Source organism: Phoenix dactylifera, chromosome 1 (genome assembly GCF_051530095.1).
Source record: "Phoenix dactylifera cultivar Ajwa chromosome 1, Ajwa_hap1_PhDact_Kaust_v1.1, whole genome shotgun sequence".
NCBI lineage: Eukaryota > Viridiplantae > Streptophyta > Magnoliopsida > Arecales > Arecaceae > Phoenix > Phoenix dactylifera.
The window spans coordinates 13,222,120-13,241,109 of record NC_143190.1 but is presented as its reverse complement, the minus strand read 5'-3'; the positions used below and the strand labels follow the sequence as shown (position 1 = coordinate 13,241,109).

The 18,990-nt window shown below is 42.4% G+C and overlaps 1 protein-coding gene and 1 long non-coding RNA gene across 2 annotated transcripts; both read left to right on the top strand.

Moving 5' to 3' along the window:
• Nucleotides 1-6,245: 6,245 nt before the first annotated feature.
• On the top strand, nucleotides 6,246-7,118 carry LOC103720665 (uncharacterized). Its single transcript, XR_606212.4, has 2 exons — nucleotides 6,246-6,591; nucleotides 6,681-7,118. It is a non-coding gene; the product is annotated as an uncharacterized LOC103720665 (long non-coding RNA).
• Nucleotides 7,119-16,859: 9,741 nt separating this feature from the next.
• Nucleotides 16,860-17,683, top strand: LOC103720669 (uncharacterized). The gene has a single exon (XM_008810493.4). It carries the CDS (start codon nucleotides 16,934-16,936, stop codon nucleotides 17,465-17,467), a length of 534 nt encoding a protein of 177 aa, XP_008808715.3. The 5' UTR covers nucleotides 16,860-16,933; the 3' UTR covers nucleotides 17,468-17,683.
• The last annotated feature ends 1,307 nt before the right edge of the window (nucleotides 17,684-18,990 follow it).

Genomic DNA, 18,990 nt, shown 5'->3' with positions numbered 1-18,990 from the left:
TGATTGACATTTGAAAGAAGCAGATGCAGCCACTTTCAGGCTTTCTTTTGGACTTGGTGTGAGACAGGAGATCCAAGGCAGGTTTGCTGGAGAAATGCAAACCAGTATTGTATGCGGTATCCATTTCTTTCTAAACTATCAATGTTGTTCAAGTTCAAAACGCATAAGCCACTAGTAATGGCTTAACAACTGATGGTGGTGACTATGGTAGTAGTGGTGGTGGTGGTGGTGATGGTGATGACATAGAGTATGGAATGAGGTTTGGATGCAGAGACAAGCATCTGCACTTGCAGGCAATCTCCTCGGCAGAGGAGAAGACAAAAGGGCAGGCAGTGGTGGACAGCTGATAATAGAGGCTACGGGGAGGCAAAGCTAGCAAAGCATATGGCAAACATTGGGCTCGCCCTCCTCAAGAATTGGGAAAGAATGAAAGAAAGGAAAATCTTTCTCAAATATAATGAAGCAGGAGCGGTTTAATGCATTTTGGGGCCTAAGGCGAACTCACTAAGAGGGGTCTTTTTTTTTTCTGTCTTTGAGATTTCTCTATAGTAGGCCGGCTTAAGGCGAACTTACTAAGGAAGGTCTTTTTTCTTTCTGTTTTATCTTTGAGGCCTTTTCTACGGTGGGCCTTATTTGGGCCGGAGCTTTAGGCGACCGCCTCAGTCGCCTAAGGACTGGGCCAGCTTGCATGTTGGTCATTTGAACACCGTTATCAACGGTGTCGGTGGAGAAATGGACGGAAGGGCCAGATCGGAACAGAAATGTAAATTTGTGAGCCAGTGTGAGACTTTTTTAAAGTTGACGGGCCAGGTACAACTCCAGTAGAGTACAGGGAAGCAAATTATATCTCCCCCCCAAAAAAAGAAAATCTGATGCTCTTCTTTCAATGGCACCAGAGAAGATACGACATGCAAGACAACCAAAATCAATCATAAATAAATGAAAGCAAATTCTAGTGATCACAAGCGTGAAATTTATTTTTCTTTTGGCTGAAAAAGTGATGGTCCTATCTACCAATCTGGAACTCTAATAAAGAAGGTAAAAACATAACCAATTGAACTTAGAGCTAATTCAATTTTTCTTTGTTGAGATGGATGGCAACTTCCTAGGAACCTTCACCAATAGAATCCTCCAAAATTGCTTTCCCACATGGGTAGAGCATAGGATTGCGCCCCACCAGCAAAATCTGCAGCCTTCGATCAGGTTAAGCTTTGATCTTAATCAAAAGAAAATGACTGGGAGTTTCATTTTTTTCTTTCTTTTCTTTTGAGATTGAACTTGACTGGAGTTTCAAATGAATTGTCTGGTTCTTTAATGTGATGTACACCTGAAGAATAATAACAAAGCAAACATTGAGGGTCATAATTCAGGGCATTAACCGGCATGAGCTGCAGCTTTTCCAAAACAAATAAAATTTTATTCCTTGGTTCACACTTGCCTGCAGCAGTCCATTGTGAGCAGAGCGCACTCCCGTCCATGAATCCCTGATTGAATTGTCAAAAGAATCCATTTTGTTGCAGAGCATGTCTCGCCTTCTATGATCAGGCAAAACTGCTTGGATCTGTGGTGGAATCAGCATGAAGGCTAAAGAAGAATAAAGAACCACCCCTTCTAGGTTTCCCTGCAATTAAAGAAACTAATGAAATGGAAAGCCAGAAAATTGCACCAAAATCGGCTTTACAACAATAACAACTATCAGATCTTTGCCAAAAACAACTCAAAAACTTTTATTTTGTCGGGAAAACAATGTCATCCAAGCTACACCATGGCATTGTTTCAACTGCAATGTAACTTTGAATGCTTCATCAGCTATTGTAAATTACACATCTAATTTAAAGTTCAAATCTGAAGTAAAAACTAATTCCAAACACAAATCTTTTCCAGAAACATGTCAGTTGATTTCATCTTTTAAACAGTTTAACTTTCGTCAGATTCAGAGGTTGTCTTCGGCACTCAAGTTCCTGCCCAGTCAGACCAGGTTCCATGGTTTTGTTGAGAAAGTCTATCCTGCAATTCAAGCACATCATAATTACTTGGGAGAGACTTCCATTACACAAATGATAAGTTATTAATTATTTACCTCTGCATCGAAAGAGATGGTTTCCCACCTTTCTGAACATTAAATAGGCGCATAAGCACTTTGCAGCTCAATTACAACCAAACTTCTGACCATTCTGATTAAGAAATTGTTTTTACGAGAAATAAGGAGGAATTAAATAAGGTTCTTGAGCGCAACAAAAAACTGAGATGAAGTAATCTTCTGAAGAAGCAATCCTTGCTCGATTTTCGTAACAATTCCATTCTTGATTTAAAAGCAGAATATGCATTCGTTCTCATTTTAATCACAAGGTACAGTTGCATACAGTGATGTCACTGTCTACTCAGCAGTACAAGATCTACCACTTGATGAACCTGCACTGCTATCCAAGTGCAAGCAGGTGGGATGCTATGAGAGTTGGGCTGATTCGCATCTGGAGAGGAGGGAGAGGAAGGGAACAGGGAAGCTGATTCCCATTTGGAGAGGGATGGAAAGCCGAGAAAGGAAGAGAATAACCTGATGGAGCTCCATAGTTTCATGTACTCGGGGTGGAGTAGTTAATTCTGCTGCAGTTTCAGAGAAATTAGTGATACCAGGTTAATATTAGTCGATCGAGGAATTTGTCGTGTGCCTCGGGCCGAGCTCCCTGCTGCGTGGAAGGGACTCATATTATTTTTTAAATTAGACTCTATCGCTCAAATCTCGATATCTCAGTCATCACCCCCAATATTTTTTAGATTAAAATATTAAAATCTCAATTTATAAATAAATTCACTCATTATGGATTATTTTAAGCATTGGTCTCAGAATTTATTTCTTAAAAATATCTATCTAAGTAAAAAATGATTGAAAAACATCCATCGAAATGAATATATCGCACCGACCAATATCTCGGATTTTATATATTGAAAAAAAAAGCTTGTTGCCATTGCAATTACATGAATTGACAGCTTCCATTATAATATTTCGCATGCTTCTCCATTGCTTTGTAAAACATTTTGTGTACCCGCTGTACCTCCTCGCCTATTCTGACCCAGTTTTCTAAGGGTAGCTAGGGGTAAGATAAGCAATAAAGCATTTCATGAACCACCCATTCCCATACGTGGTGCACAAAATCCTAACTTGGTTATTATTCGAGGTACGCTAAAGGATATGCACAGTAGAAATCTTGGAACTGCCGTTGAATATTTGAAGCTAGGTTTATGACCTTAGTCCAAGCCATGTCTCATAAAAATGACATGTGTATATATATATATATATATATATTTGTATAATAGCGACTCACACAAAATATGTATTGAGTGTAGTTAACAAAATCAGAAAAAATAAACTGACGAAGAGAAAAAGGAACAGTCTCGCTTGGTTGTCCCAAAAAAAATCCTCCATCATGATGAGTTGCAAGAAGGTCATTCAGTCGGCGGCACTGTTCGCCTCCTTATAGATATATATTCTTTTTTCAATAAAACTAAGATAAAATAAGAAATGATCGAAATTAGGGTGAGAGCAAGAATTAACCTAGATCATTAGTATCCATTATGTAGTAACTTTATAAACTTAAGCAGTTAGCACCATTTGGAAGTTATGAATTATTAATCCCTCCTTCGGATAACATGGTGTCATCGAGGAAAGGGATTCCTGATCAAATGATAAGTTACCTTTTTTTTTTTTTTGATGAAAAATGATAAGCTAACTTGTTTGGACAAACTGCTCCAATTCCATCCCCAAGTGATAAACTGGTTGCAAATGGGGTGCCCCCAAGAACGAGATTGGAATTTTTCCTGAGAACAAACCCCATGAACCAGATCTCCAAATGAACTGGCTCTCCCAAAAACCCATCTTGTGCAACTAACAGGTCAAGTAGGACCTTATATATGGGTTGGATCTCCATCCAATAAAATCAAACTCAACAACCCTGTAGGGTCTTTAGTTGAATTAAAAGCAAAATGCTAGCTGATGTCGATCTATAAACAGGCCAAGTAGGATCTCATATATAGACTCAATTATTAATTAGTATATTTATGGATTCATCAAATCCTTGACCAAATCCATTGCGCCCCTCTTCTCTCAGCCTTTCCTGTTCGACCTCTAGACATGACATAACCAGACATAGATGAGGTGATAATCTATGGTTCCCTTGTTCCATGCCCATTTGATGTCTGATTATTGGCAAATTGTAGGGCTAGACATAACTGCATACAAAACAATTACCAAGTGTATGCAGAAGCAGGATCAAGTGTGATAAAATACACGCGAGGGACTTTTCTGTTTTGTTTTTTGAGAGAGAGAGAGAGAGATGAGGGATTAGAAGTTAATCAAAACACTGCCAGGTTCTAACCATAAATTGAAGCCCAAGTAAAGCTGCGGATTAGTTTTCTGTTGGTTCATGAGATAATTCCCTTCTTTTGAAAGTGATTTAAGCCAACTCTAAGCTCACATCCTATGTGGAATTTGACATACTCTAAGCTCCAAGTCAGGATTAAGTGTAACAACGCAGGACCTCACCCAAAAAAGCTAGCAGGAAGGAATTATTTATATTCCTTGATTCTATATAGATGTCCAAGATCTACCTAGCTAATAGTCGATAAGAGATTAGATACACGCCCGCACGGATTATCACATACTCCCTCCGTTTAAGCCCCGACGTCCTCATGGGCGCTGCTTGAAAAACAACAAGAGCAGGAAGCAGTTGTCTACGACTTTGAATTTTTATATAGTTTAAGTTAGTCTACAGTCTGTAGTGATATAGAACTATTGTAAGAGCAGGTAGAGAAGCAGAAGCAATGGCAAAAGATCGAAATCCATTTAAGTCCAATCACAAACACCACGATCAGCTCTTGGTCAGCTCAAACATACTTATGCTGCAGTTTTTCTTAGTCCATCCAACTAGGTCATGGGTCGAGTCCGCTCTGATATCATTTGTAACAATAGAGAACCTCATCCAAAAAAATAACTAAAAAGTATTATTTAAGTTCCTTAATCCTATATAAGTACACAAAATCTACCTAGTAAATAATCGATTTAGAACTAAACACGCACCCGCATGAGTTATCACATTACATCTGTACCCAAGCCCATCCAATTCCAGCTCTGGAGAATTAGGTTATTATTGGTCCCACATTTGATTTGGGCACACCTTCTATCACTCTGCAGCAGATTTAAGTAAAGTTTGGCCCCACCCGAGCCCAGCCCATTTTCAGTGCTAGAAAAGAAAACTAGCTAATTGTAGGTGAGATGACAATTTTTAATCCACTTTGGACATGATTCAGTGTATGACATGGTCTTTGGCCAACCAAGTCATGTGAAGTTGGCTCCACTTTGAATCGTAAGCTGGCTTTGGTGGACCCAGATGGTTTCCAGCTTTGCAGGTCAGGTCCAACAGTTCAGACTTCAGAGCATGGCTTCCTGTTGATCCGCAAACCTTTATTCACAAAAGGGCGAACTACTAGCCTTTGGTCGCTTGGAAAAAAGTATTTGTGGCCATCTGTTACCAACCTTTTACCACCCCAGCCAGGTTAAATTAAAAGATAGCGGCAAGAATGGCTTCAGCTCCAAGTGGCGGAAACAGCTCTCCTTCGAGTCTTTGTTGCTTTGGACTGAGCCTTTGCACCTCGGTCCGTTCAAAATAGTGCAAGAAAAGAAGCAAAAAAGAGAAAGAAACAGTAGGAAAAGCATGGTAGAAGCCATGCACACTTTGGCGCTTTTCTTTTATGCTTTAACATTATTCCGCTGTTTGTTTATTAGATGATTACTACGAGACTAAAAGGAGTCCCCATGCATGTTTTAAGCGAGTTTGAAAGGACTTTAGACCGGTCAGTCCTCCCACCTAGTGATGCAACACAGTATCCTCAAAGTGAGAGAAAGAGAAAGAGAGAGAGAGAGAGAGATGAAAGCAAAAGATAAAGTGAGATTATAACAAATTGAAAGGCTCTTTAATAGGTGGGATTAGGCACCAATCACACAAGAAGCCAAAAACCATGACAAGGATAGCCCAATTGGCAACAATTGTCACAAGCCTTGTGATTGTGGCTGCTACTAGAACTTTTCTTGGTCTTTGTTCCTTGTATAGTTAACCAATCTGTTTGTTTGGATGCTGCATGCAAGAGATCCTCATTTCCCTTAATTCACCAGCTCCTTCTCTCCCTCTCTCTCACTCTCAAAAATAAAGGAAGGAGACTACTAAAGTGACTGAAAAAGCTCTTCCCTTCTTTGTCTAAGAATCTTGAACGCGTATTTTGTGCGAGGGAAGCTTAAGACTCTTTACACACCCCCCCACACCACCTCATAAAGCAGAGCACTTTGGGCAAAGCAAGGATTTTATGGCTATCATCTCATGAGTGTTTAAAGGTAGCCCCACTCATAGTTACATCCAAGATGAGACCCAAACCCCGTAATCCGTCTTCCCCCACAATCGAAGCTTCCATGCCTCGGTGCGCCGCTATGCTCTGCCCGGCGGCCTCGACGACTTCCCCGCTCTCCTGCGAAACACATTCACAGAATGGTGGTTAGCCATGGAACAGCAGCAGCCAACACCCCATGCCAATTCCTGAATTCAGGTGACACCCTATCGATGACCATTAGAACTCTCCATTAAGTAATAATTAGAAGTGACTTTATGTGCACTCTGTTCGCTGGATCCATGCAGATTTTGTTATGATGTGCGACGTTTTGCATGCACAAGGCAATCAAATCATCCTATACTATACTACCTTTCTTCACTTAATCCAGGATTTTTAAGGTTTTAGAAGTGGCTTGCAGAGAATAAATTTATCTTGTTTGCAGTATCCAATTGCTTTTGTTGCAGCTATTTGTGAGGATAAGAATGATTATGGAATGTGGGTTGTGATGAATAAAGTGAAGAGAGACCGTCTTTTCTTTTTCTCTTCTTTTTATTTTGAACTAGCAGGCTAGCAACAAAGCTAGGGACTCTGAAACTTGTATGACCGGACCCACGAAGCCTCTAAAGTAGGTCCTTGACAACTAACATGGCAGTCTTGCTCAGGGTCCCTGGAGCAGCGCAGATAACAAAAAAAAAGAAAAAGAAAAAGACATGCCAAATCATTTATAATAATGATTCATGAGATGAGATCCATGTCACATTTATGCTATCAAGTGGAAGTTTCTATTCAAGGAGAACAAAATACTCCTCGAACCAAACTTGTTGGTTGTCTCTCATGTTAAGAACGCCATTCCATATAGGCATATATCAAGCATCCATTTCTAAGTGAAACAAGTAGGAAAATCGATCAGCAAGATGGTAGCATTCATTCTTGGAATCTCTATTACATGCTGCATTCCCCCCCAAAAAAAACAAAAAGGTTCAGGCAATGTAATTCAAAAATGTCTGATCGAACTACTCCGAGACAGAGCATTCAAAGTCTGGAAAAACAGCAATAGCAACCCTCGAACTTTCATCGAAGTCGATTGCTTTCTTTTGCTTGATAAATATGCAGTGCTTGTAAAGAGGTTCATACATATCGATCATACGAAGATGATGGAAAAGAAAACTAAGATATCGTAGAAAAAGTTATGAAGAACTCCAAATAGGAATATAGATAGAAGTACCTGTTATGAATGGGATCAGGCCCATTGGGCACCCTTCGCTTGCTGGCGAAGAGAGGGTCTGAATTCATCTGACCAATGGGCCTATCTGTCCATGACCCTTCCAAGCTCATCAAGCTCCCCACAGCAGCAGCAGCAGCCATTGGTGGTGCAGCTTTTGTGCTTCCTCCACTTTCTATCGCCACAGACACCAAAATCGCAACACAAAACAAGCACGCTATCCCACTAACCAAGGCCCTCAGGGACCTAGCAGACTTGACCATCCCTTAGTCGATCTTTCTCCTCTCTTCTCGTTCTTCTTCTTCTTCTTCTTCGTCCCTTCTTTCTCTTCTCCCCACTCCTTCACCTTCTCCCTCTAGAGCCTCTCCACTCTCTTCTTTTCACAGCAAGAGGTGGCTTGCATGGTAGGAGGAGCTAGGATACGGGATAAAAAGGGGTGTTGGTATATAATGAGAAGAGGAAGAGGAAGAGGTGAGGCATTGGAGGTGGAGGAGGAGGAGAAGGAGGAGGAGAAGAAAGGCAAAGTAGTAGGGAGAGGGGCGAGGGGTTGAAGGGGATCGAGGCGGGGTCCAAGGCAAAGAATGGCAATGTTGGGGTAGTTTTTGACTACTTTTATATGTGGCCTTGTTGTTGTTGGACGGGTGGTAAATTTTTCTTCTTTTCTTTTTTTCTTTTGAATCTTTCTTTATCTCTGGAGTCGGAAGGGATTCTGCTGCGCTTTTGTAGGACCTCGAAGGGGGGAGGAGGGCAAAAGCAAGCTGGTTCCGAACGTGAAATGCTGATTTGGAGCTCCCTTGCTTTGGAACCGGCTGGGCCCACGGCCTTAGGCCTTCTCCCTTTCTTTGCTTTGTTGGGGCTGGGGCTGGGGCTCTTTCATTCACAAAGCCCCTTGCCCCAATAGGGTGGGTGCATCGCTTTCTCCTCTTGGAACATGCTAAGGAAACCTAGTTTTGTGTGACAGCCTCATTAGTTCAGTACTTTATACAATCTTAGGCCTCTTTTTATCCTCTAAAGAGAATTTTACATTCAGCTTCCTGCACTCGGCTTTTTGAGTATAAGCTTAGGGCAAGGCTGTCCTATCGGCTCGCAAAAAGATGTTCCATTTTAGGCACCAAATCTCACCGTTATGTTATGTCATGTTAATCGCGCAAAACCATCTCATTAGCTCATGCATCTCGTTAGATGGATCGTTATCGTATTAGTCAAGCAATAACCTCAAAAGGCAAAGCAAATAATAAAGAGCAGCATGCATTAACGGTGCTGACGACTGGATGGCCATATTATGAAATACCTTATATGATCTTTCGGTCAAATTTTGTACTGTTTTATTTTCTGACTTCCATGAATATATCTAGTTTTAATTTCAATCATTCCAAAAAAGAGAGAAAAGAGCAGGTTACATAGCATAGTGTGCATATAGAAATCTCTTGATAGGTACTCGGTAGCCCAATGCGTACTACTTTTACCATATGAATTAAATCTTTGTCCAAAGGTCCCTGCAAGTTCGCCCCACCGATTTTCCAAGCCATTATATTCTGCCATTTTTCAGAAGAAAAGAGAGCCGTCCATCGCGCGTGCCCTCTTACGTAGTTCTGTGTTTTGATCAGATGTTCATCACTTCCTTAATTCCCGGTTCATCATAAGCTTGTCACCTTTTATTGAATGACTACTTTGGTTCTCTAACCCTGCGACGTTTCCCATTGAATCGTCTGACAAAACTAGTCACCAAGTCCTCTCATCAGCAAAAAATATGATCTGAAAATATGGCTGCTGCCCCCAAAAATTTCCAGATTACAGATCGGACAACCAAGCTATATATGCGTATGGTGTCTTCATGTCATTAAGTTTTGCAGGATTTCCACCGTCAGAAAGTAAAGCTGGATCCAATTTAATGTTGCCTTGGAGCTACATGAGGTTGCTGAGAGCTCTAATTTATCACACCAATACCAGTTACCATTGGAACTCAGCACAATGCTTCATACTACTAGGCTCAAGCTTGGCCTGACCCTGAAGTACCAAGAATAGATTGGAATACACACAGGATAGCCCAAAAACGAACACAAACTTTGCTCCAAAAAATAAAATGAAAAAGTTGGAGATCACAGGCTAAATAGTTCGCCGGTCCTATGTGGAAGTCGATGATTAGCTTCGCAGCAGTAATAATTTTGGTACCAGATCTTCTAATCCATGCGAAATATGCAGCAAAGAAGGATTCAACTCTTGTCGCAATGGTTTTTGTGACATGAATCATGGTATATATGGTCGAGCCAGCGGCACAAAGTTTCCATAGTTATATTATCTAGCCAATGTAAAATGTGGCCGGGGCTAGCCTAGAAAGCCTGGCCCAGTATATAATTATGCTTGCCAATTGCCATGCCAGCCACAGGGAGTGATGGGTTAGGCTCTAATTGCTCTCAGTATAACCCTTACGGCCAGCTTTATCCGAGCTAAAGCTAATTCCTCCGTGGGAGAAAACATGAAGCATCTGTGACGGGAGGGGAGGGGTGTCATAAAAAGGGCAAACTCCAAGCACTGCCCTCTTCAGCGAGTACATGCAACAGCACCGGACGAAGCACAAGAGGGACAGAGAGAGAGAGAGAGAGGGATGATAAAAAGAACTGCAACATCCATGCACTAGTATATATCTTACTTGGAGGAAAACGTCAGCAATCATGTCACTCTTTGGATACTAGTAGGATGGCATTGTATTTCTTTCAAGGCTTCAACATGTCACTCTTTGGATACTAGTAGGATGGCATTATATTTCTTTCAAGGCTTCAACATGTCAAGCAACAAGACGAAATTATTTAATGCCGTGCAGTGGAATGTCCACCATTGAAGTTTGAATTCGAGAGAGGGACGGAGCTAGGTTTGGTTGACGCACAATGCTAGTTATATAACTTTGAATCCTCCATAGTGTGCGGGTTTGCACTGCAAAATGCTTGCAGCATCCGATGGTCTTCATCAAGAGATGGATGACTATCAAACCAAGTTTTTTCTTCTCTTACAACTCGAATAGAAAGTAGAATTTCTATATAGATAGCAAAAGCGGTGGAGCATATGGTTTAATTCGATGCAAAGCAAAGAACTTTATCGGAGCTTGACATGCCACGAATCCTCTTGAAAGATTACGATACAAATGGATTTGAAACCTAGGTCTCTTATTTTTAATATCAAAGGATTTCACCAACTTAGCTAGTTGGTACAAATGGAAGGAACTGAAGTGATTGGTACAGTGCACGGCTAAGTTGGTGCATGTAATGTAGGATATAATTTCTCTGGCATGATATGGACTTTTGCTAAGTCCTGATTTTTGGGGCTGGACCGGGTCGGTTCAGTACTTTGGGTTCACCAGCCCGAGCTGCAGCCTGATCTCTTCGTTTGTATCCGTGAACAGACTGAACAGTGACGGTCAATGGCTCGTTGCTAAAACTTCGACACAAACATCCAATCATATCGCCATAAAAGATTAGTGCTCTCAAGAAAAGTTACAAGGTAGCGTACCTTTACCGTGATATCACACCTCGGCCGTCCAATTGGTATCTTCTTTTTCGTTTGATGGAGGTTATCGCTTTTTAAATTGGCATAAAAAGCTATCGTTGTACACCCGTACGTGACAGCAAGAGACCTTTGAGTCCAGTTATTTTTGGTGAATGGAAGCAAGGTCACTAAATTTTCGCCTGCCACAACAATTTTCATGAATGGGACGATGGATAGGATCCAATCATACGAGTTGATTTGTTCCAATTTTTAGAAAATATACATCACGACGTTTCGATCGTCCAAACTGGACTCGCCGGCACAAAAAACGAAGCTTTTTTAATGGCTAGGTTTGAGCCAATCCATCACTCTGATATGCATTTAGTCTTGTATCGATTATTCGCTGGATAGATCTTGGATACTTATATAAAATCAAAAAATCCAAATAATACATTTCGACTAACTATTTTAAATAAAAACCTGAATTGTTGTAAATTAAGATGCACGCAGCGAGTTCGAATCTCCTGTCGCTCCTATAACAACAGATAGCACATGATACATTGATGGCTGTGACAGTAGAATAGAACCTCTTTAGTTTAATACTGAAATTGGTAATTTCAAGAATGATATAATGGAAATGACTATAAATTACTTAGAAAAGTTAAATGAAACCAAATTGTTTCAAGATCAAAACACGAAACTACAAGGCAAGGGGCATCACTTTCAATTAATAGTTGGAAAGCTCATGCCAAGACACACAAATCCAGACCTTAGATCTCCTTCTTGGTCGGGGCCTTCACAACATTAAAACTCAAATTCTATAACTTTTGGGTTGATATTGAGTGGTAAAAGTTGTTTATTATGTTAGTAAAGTTTATGTTTCGATAGGTTGAGAATCTAATATCAAACCGAGAGGCATAGTTTGGGTAGATACACACCATTTTCTTATTTCAATTCAATCTACTATTCTGGATAAACTAGAATTAGAATAATATAAACATGAAGCGATAGATGTGTACTGAAATATTGATCGTAATATATATATATATATATATATATATATATATATATATATATATATATATATATATATATATATATATATATATATATATATATATATATATAACTTTTACTTTGCTCATTAAAAAAAGGTACATACAACTACTTCAAGGCTAAGCAATTTCTGTGTCCATCTATCGCCTAGTTTAGAGTTGAAATTCTGCATGAGGCCCATCTAATATAAGATACTATGCATTATAATGCTATGGAAACTAAACAATCATAGGCCATGCAAATACATGAATGACCTAATTGCAAGACCGAAGTTCTTTGAGAGCGATGCTATCGAGATCAATCTCGGTGCCAAAATTTTTCCTTCATCTCCGGCATCCTCGCCCGAGATATGGTAACGAGATTGGTGAGATTAAGATGATCTTCGAGGGTTGGAGATGCTATGAGCACCAATCTCAATGCCAAAATTTTTCCTTCATCGCCGGCATGCTCGCCCAAGATATGGTAACAAGATTGGTGAGATTAAGATGATCTTCGAGGGTTGGAGATGCTATGAGGACCAATCTTGATGCCAAAACTTTTCCTTCATCGCCGGCATGCTCACCTGGGATATGGCAACGAGATTGGTGAGATTAAGATGATCTTCGAGGGTTGGAGATGCTTATGTCACGAAGCACAGGCCCCTCATGTCATGCGGCATGCGAAAAGTGAAAACTTTTGAAAAAAGGGTTTGTCTTGGCACTCGATTACCTGGGTCCGCTAGCCAGAGCCCATATGTGGTCGGCCTCAAGTGCTTGGACCCACTCATGTGGCTGCGGCTGGAGGCCCGAACACAAGGCTGCACCTAATGTACCAAAACTCCACAGGCCAAATCGGGACCCTATCTTTTACAACTGCGTCACGGCAGCTCGTCTCCCCGGACGCCAGCAGCTCCCAACAGGAAAGTGTAAAGGCAAAGGCGCCCATAACAAACGGCCCAAATCGCAGTTGTACAGCAGTGGGCCCATCACCTTGACGACCATAAGGGCGGTACTCTGCTCTGCTACGGTGCTCTTCATTGAAGAGCCATTACTCTCTCTATTTATTTTTTAGTACTTGATTCATATTTTATAAATATTTAAAATTACGTACATATCCTGATGAATTTATTATTTACACGTATATTTTTATTTTTTTATATACCGATATTGGTTGGTAAGGGTATTGTTGGAAAAGAAAAAAAGAAAGAAGAGAATTGTATTTTTGTCGGTCTGTTATAATATACAGGAGCATCCTTTATATAGTATTATGAGGCTGACGAAATTTGATAAGACCGACTAAGTTTCGCACAATTAATCATAAATCAATCAAGATGAAATTTAGTAAGACCGACTAAATTTGACATAATTAATTACAAATCAATCAAGATCCTAATCAATCATATAATTTTAACATCCCTTTCAAACTCAAGATGGTAAAGTGAACACTAACTTGAGTTTGGAAACAAGAGATCGGAAAATATCTGGAGGATAAGCTTTGGTGAAGACGTTCGCAGCGAGGATAAATTTCAGAGAGAATGCAACCGAAGCTCAACGATGCTCGTAGACGAAAGCACCATAGAAAAAACCAAAAGACCTCGAATTGGATGATGGAGTCGGAGGCAGCAAATAAAGATGGAGATTGAGAATTGGGGCGGTGCCATGCAGATGTATGACTCCATGATCGAAAGCGGGACCGTGCCTGCCAAGCTTTGACGATACAATGTGGGGCGCTACTGTTGGTATTATGGAGTGAGACCGCATCTGCCAAACTTACCGTCAAGCTTTTGACGGTACAGTTTGACGTGCTGAGATTTGGTGAAAGAGTGAGAACGCGCCTACCAAGTTTACCTGCTAAGCTTTTGATGGTACAGTTTGACGTGCTGCTACTGGAGTTTGGAGTGAGACCACACTTGCCAAATTTGCCTGCGAAGCTTCTGGCATATAGTTTGATGCGCTGCTTCATGCTCAACGATGCTGTAGAGAAGGAGGTCACCGACACAGAGAAATAAAAGCATGTGCGCAGGAAGTTTAACTCCCTCAACATGAGTATTGGGAGCGGGTGCTTAGGGAGCTTAACTCCCTCAACAGGAGCACCGGAAACTAGTGCTCCGATAGCTTAACTTCCTTGTCTCCGGTGGAACAGGCACTGTGTGCAACGTAACAAATAATCAGAGAAGGCCGTAGAAGAAGAAGAAGAAGCTAGCAGTCGGCAGAATAGAAGAGGAAGAGGATTGCATCATAGAGATCGAGGGACCACCCGAAGGCCGTCCCCCGGCGCCGGAAGAGCAAACCGCTCGGAGAAGTGAGGAGGAGAGCGAGAGAGGCCTCAGGGCTTCCACAGTTCCATGGCCGAGTGCGGATATGAGAAGGAAGAGGAGGCCCTCGACGAAGACGGCGGCGAGGGCGTTGCCGTAGGAGAGGTTGCCGAAGCCGTGAAATCCAAGGTTGGGCCGCGGATTGGAGGCGGCGGGCGCAGTTGCGGGCGGAGCTCGTCTCCTCCTCCTTTGGATCCCGCCATGCACGGACGGCGACGATGCGGTTGAGGTCGTCGAGCTTCTCGGCGAGGGCCAGCGCGAGGATGTACGGCTCGTTGGTGGAGACAAGGAGGCGGACGTACGGCTGGGGAGGCGACGGTCTGGGGGCAGAGTCTCGCAATCTCGGAGTCCAGGACGGGAAGGGGGCTCGATGGGACCCTCCGCGAGTGAGGCATCGCCCAAGCGCTTGAACCGCTCCACGGACAGATACTTCAGCTTGGGCTTATCATGTTGGGGCTTGGAAGGAGATGACGTGAGATTGGAGAGGAGCCTCTTTTTTTTGGGCGGGTTTTGAACGTGAGGCATCGCTGAGGGCTTCAGCAATGGTCAAGGGAGCCGATGATGTGGAACGACTCTTCTTCTTCTTCTTTTAAGTAAAAATGGCAATTCATATAGATCTAATGTGAGTACATCCTGCCAAATCAAGAAAAAGTAAAAAGTACAAGAGTTAGGGTATGCCCCCTATCAATATCCACAAAAACTTTCCGGAGTGTCGGGCGACAAAAGAGGCGACCCAATCCGCAACATTGTTCGCCTCCCTGAACACATGTAATATCTGAACCTCCCTGAATTTCTGGATTAGTCTGCAACACTCTCGGATGAGAGAATGGCCATCACCATACCTATCCACTCTCCGAATCCAATCCATCACGATCGATGAGTCACCTTCAAGGTGCACACACTCTGCGGCCAACTCTCTCCTAACATAAGAGATCCTCTCCCATGTTGTCCGAAGCCCTGTCCCATGTGCTGTGAAACCAGGTGTGCGCTGACCTCCAGTTGCAATCAGTCTGCCGAGATGATCTCGGATGACAAAATCAACACCTCCAGACACTCTATCCGCCGATATACTACCATCGAAGTTCACTTTGAGATGACCAGGAGGTGGGGGCACCCAAGAAACAAGAGCAAATCTGGTCGCTAAAGCAGCGGATAGGGTACCCTAGATGCCCTCGGTCAACCCAGAAAAGAACGAAATGGTAGCAGAAGTGACCTCCCAAGCCTGACGCATAGCCCTGTCCACCACCAACCACGTAGGTGACCTCCTACCCTCCAACAGACTGGCATTCCTGTCCAACCATATGTGGTAGGCCAGGTATACCCGCTGAATTCCGACCTCACGAGAACTAGGGCACCTCGCGGATACCCTCAACCGAGGAATTAGATCCTGTGCAGACTCTACTAGGTGAGGCAACAGCCCTGGGGATCTACTCTATATCGCCCTGGCCCTGAGACACCTCAAGAGGACATTATCAATCATCTCCTCTGTATCTGCATACATCTCACAACACTGAGTAATCTGCACACCATGTCGAGCTAACAAACTCCTGGTCGGAAGACGACCTTTTTAGTCGATGCGGTTAAGGGGAAGAGGGAGGTCCAGTGGATGTCGTCGACTAGTGGACTTGACACACAAATCAATCGAAACAGCGTGGGGCAAATCCCCATAGTCTCGGTTCTGCGCCACTTCAAGAAGAGGTCTCTTAGGAACGAAGCCCTCACCGTCAGTTTCCATAAAGAACTAAGGATTTTTTTTTTAATTTAGAGTAAAACAAAAAAAATAATGGGAAAATAAAAAAAATTAAAGAAAAAAAAAAGAAAAAAGAAAGAAGGTTATGATTTTATCAAGATTTCGATGAGAAAAAGAAGGCTTTGAATACCGACGAGGCTGGTGCCCCAGCTGCCCCCCAAATGAGAGAGGAGAAACAGAGGATCTGCAAGCGACGACAACCACGGCAAAAGCGGAAGAGAAGATGACATCAGGTTACGCAAAAGAAGCACGTTGAAATAGAAGAATAAAGAAGAAGAGAATTGTATTTCCGCCTATCTGTTACAATTTACAGGAGCAGTTTTTATATAGTACTATGAGGCTGATGAAATTTGGTAAGACCGATTAAGTTTGTCACAATTAATTACAAATCAATCAAAATAAAATTTAGTAAGGCCAATTAAGTTTGGCACAACCAATCACAAATCAATCAAGGTCATATGGTTTTAATAAGTATTTTGATAATTTCAATCGTAAACAGTTTGCTTCTTGGCGGTATTAGAATTTTCAAGGATATATAATTTCAGAGTGTACATAAAAAAAATACTTTAATATTCAGTAGTAATAAAAGGTCGGTTCAGACCGTCGGCCTCATGTTTATGAGTTATGAAGTCCACATTTACTACTCCGAGCTGCCACCGCCCTCTCCTCCTCTATAAAGAAGCTTCAAACCCTTCTGAAGGGCAAGAGCTACAGGAGAAGGTGAGAGCGAGCGAGCGAGCGAGAGAGAGATAGAGAGATGGCAAGGTGGCGTGTGGTGTCCGCGGTGCTAGCACTGGCACTTGTTCTGGCTGACGCTAGGAATGTGCCAGGCCAAGTTCCAGCAAACGCCAAGAATCCGGCCAGCAACAATGCTGCTGGTCTCGATGACCAGAAGAATTTTGTCTTCGGCGGCGTCGGCGGTTTCGGAGGCATCGGTGGACTGCCAGTGCTCGGCGGAGCGGCTGGGGGTGTTGGTGGTTTCGGTGGCGTGCCTGGACTTGGCGGTGGCCTTGGTGGCCTTGGTGGTGTCGGCGGGGTTGGCGGCGTCGGAGGTCTAGGTGGCCTTGGAGGTGGTGCTGGTGGTTTTGGTGGCGTTGGAGGTGGGGCTGGTGGTCTTGGTGGTGTTGGAGGTGGCCTTGGTGGTCTTGGTGGTGCTGGTGGTCTTGGTGGTGCTGGAGGTGGCGTTGGTGGTCTTGGTGGTGTTGGAGGTGGCGCCGGCGGTCTTGGTGGTGTTGGAGGTGGCGCTGGCGGTGGCGTTGGTAGTGGTGGTGCTGGTGGGATCCTTCCATGAGGTAGTTGACCAATGCCTCGTAATGTGCATGTTAGTGCAAGCAAGCCAGGAGTTAGGTGTGCGATAAGCAGACTAGAGACCTTTAATTGATCTTAGAATAGGGTAAGCTTTTCATCATGGTGTTTTGCGTGAAATAATACTAGTCTTTTGGTACTAGGTAGGTTTCTTTTGTCTTGTTTCCTGTTGAGAGAGAAATGGCTTTGCTAGGTGGGTTCATATCTTTTTTGTGTTAATCAAGTTCATTATGCTGCTTCTCTCTCTCTCTCTCTCTCTCTCTCTCTCTCTCTCTGTGTGTGTGTGTGTGTGTGTGTGTGTGTGTGTGTGTGTGTGTGATGACCATGCATCCATATATAAGTAGTAAGCCATCTGAGTATGAGCTCACGTCGACGCATAAAACTGGGAGCTACACAAAGGTCAGGGCATTTGGGCCTACAGCAAAGGTCCGATTCACAAACTATGACCTATATCTCAAGCTGGGTGAAGAGTTTTGGTCTCAAGTAAAGGAGTATGCCGAACCTGCATGAAACTTACTCCACCACCAAGTAGGTCTGATTTGAGTTTGTTCAGAAGATTGGGGGGGTCAAATAAAACCGGGCTTGACCAAACGCAAGGCATAGTTAAATGAGCATATCGACGGGGTGTGCGTCCAACGTCCAAACTTCGAAAGACCAACTCAATATCTTAAAAGCGAGGTCCCACCTTGGGCACATTTGCGTCATATTCGAAATGATGCCTAAACCTTTAAAAAAAAAAAATCAAAAAACTGAGACTGAGGGCTTTACAGGAACTCAGAACAAGTTGGTGCTGCCTAGCTCGTAAACCCACCGGCATTAAAATCAACAAAAACATTAATTGATGGAAATAAATTATGTATATATACAATAAAAATAATTATATGATTGAGAAAAAGCTTGCTTGTAACCAAAAATAAAAGGAGAAGATCCACGAAAAATATAATGGATTTAGGAAAAACTATAGTGATGTTCATTTTATCTACGTGCTAGACGATAGCTTTTAATTAAGTGTTGTTTGTTTTTTCTTCAAATAAGAGCTTCCTATGTACTTGTGTTTCAACAAAATATGTACTTGAGAGGGACTTTCCTCGATGTCAATGAATCAATTCTTTCGATTTTTTTTTTCTTCATTGAACGCGCGAGTAGCTGGCAATATTGGATCCTTTAGATGTTTGAGTGTAACGAACATCAGGTTATATTGGATCCAACGTTGTGCGCCCTACGGTCAACATGGGACAACTTATACGTGAATTCGTGGATGTCCCATTTAATCGCTTCTAAGAATACGGGCACGTCTCGAGGTCTGATGCAGGCCAAGGCAGGACGCAGTCTTTTTCTTACGAGAGCCATGCAGGGTGGCAATTTATGCGTTTCAATTTTTTTTTTTTAGGAAAGAATTAAGCTAATTGGCATTTAATGTTGTTCCACGTCCCACAAAATACGCTTTTTTTTATTTTTTTTTTGGGGTCCATGCAGAATACGCTTTAAATGGCCCTTCCACCCGCCTCA

What these genes read in the sequence shown, in the direction of transcription:
- LOC103720669 (XM_008810493.4), top strand. Translation starts at nt 16,934, where the DNA reads ATGGCAAGGTGGCGTGTGGTGTCCGCGGTGCTAGCACTGGCACTTGTT.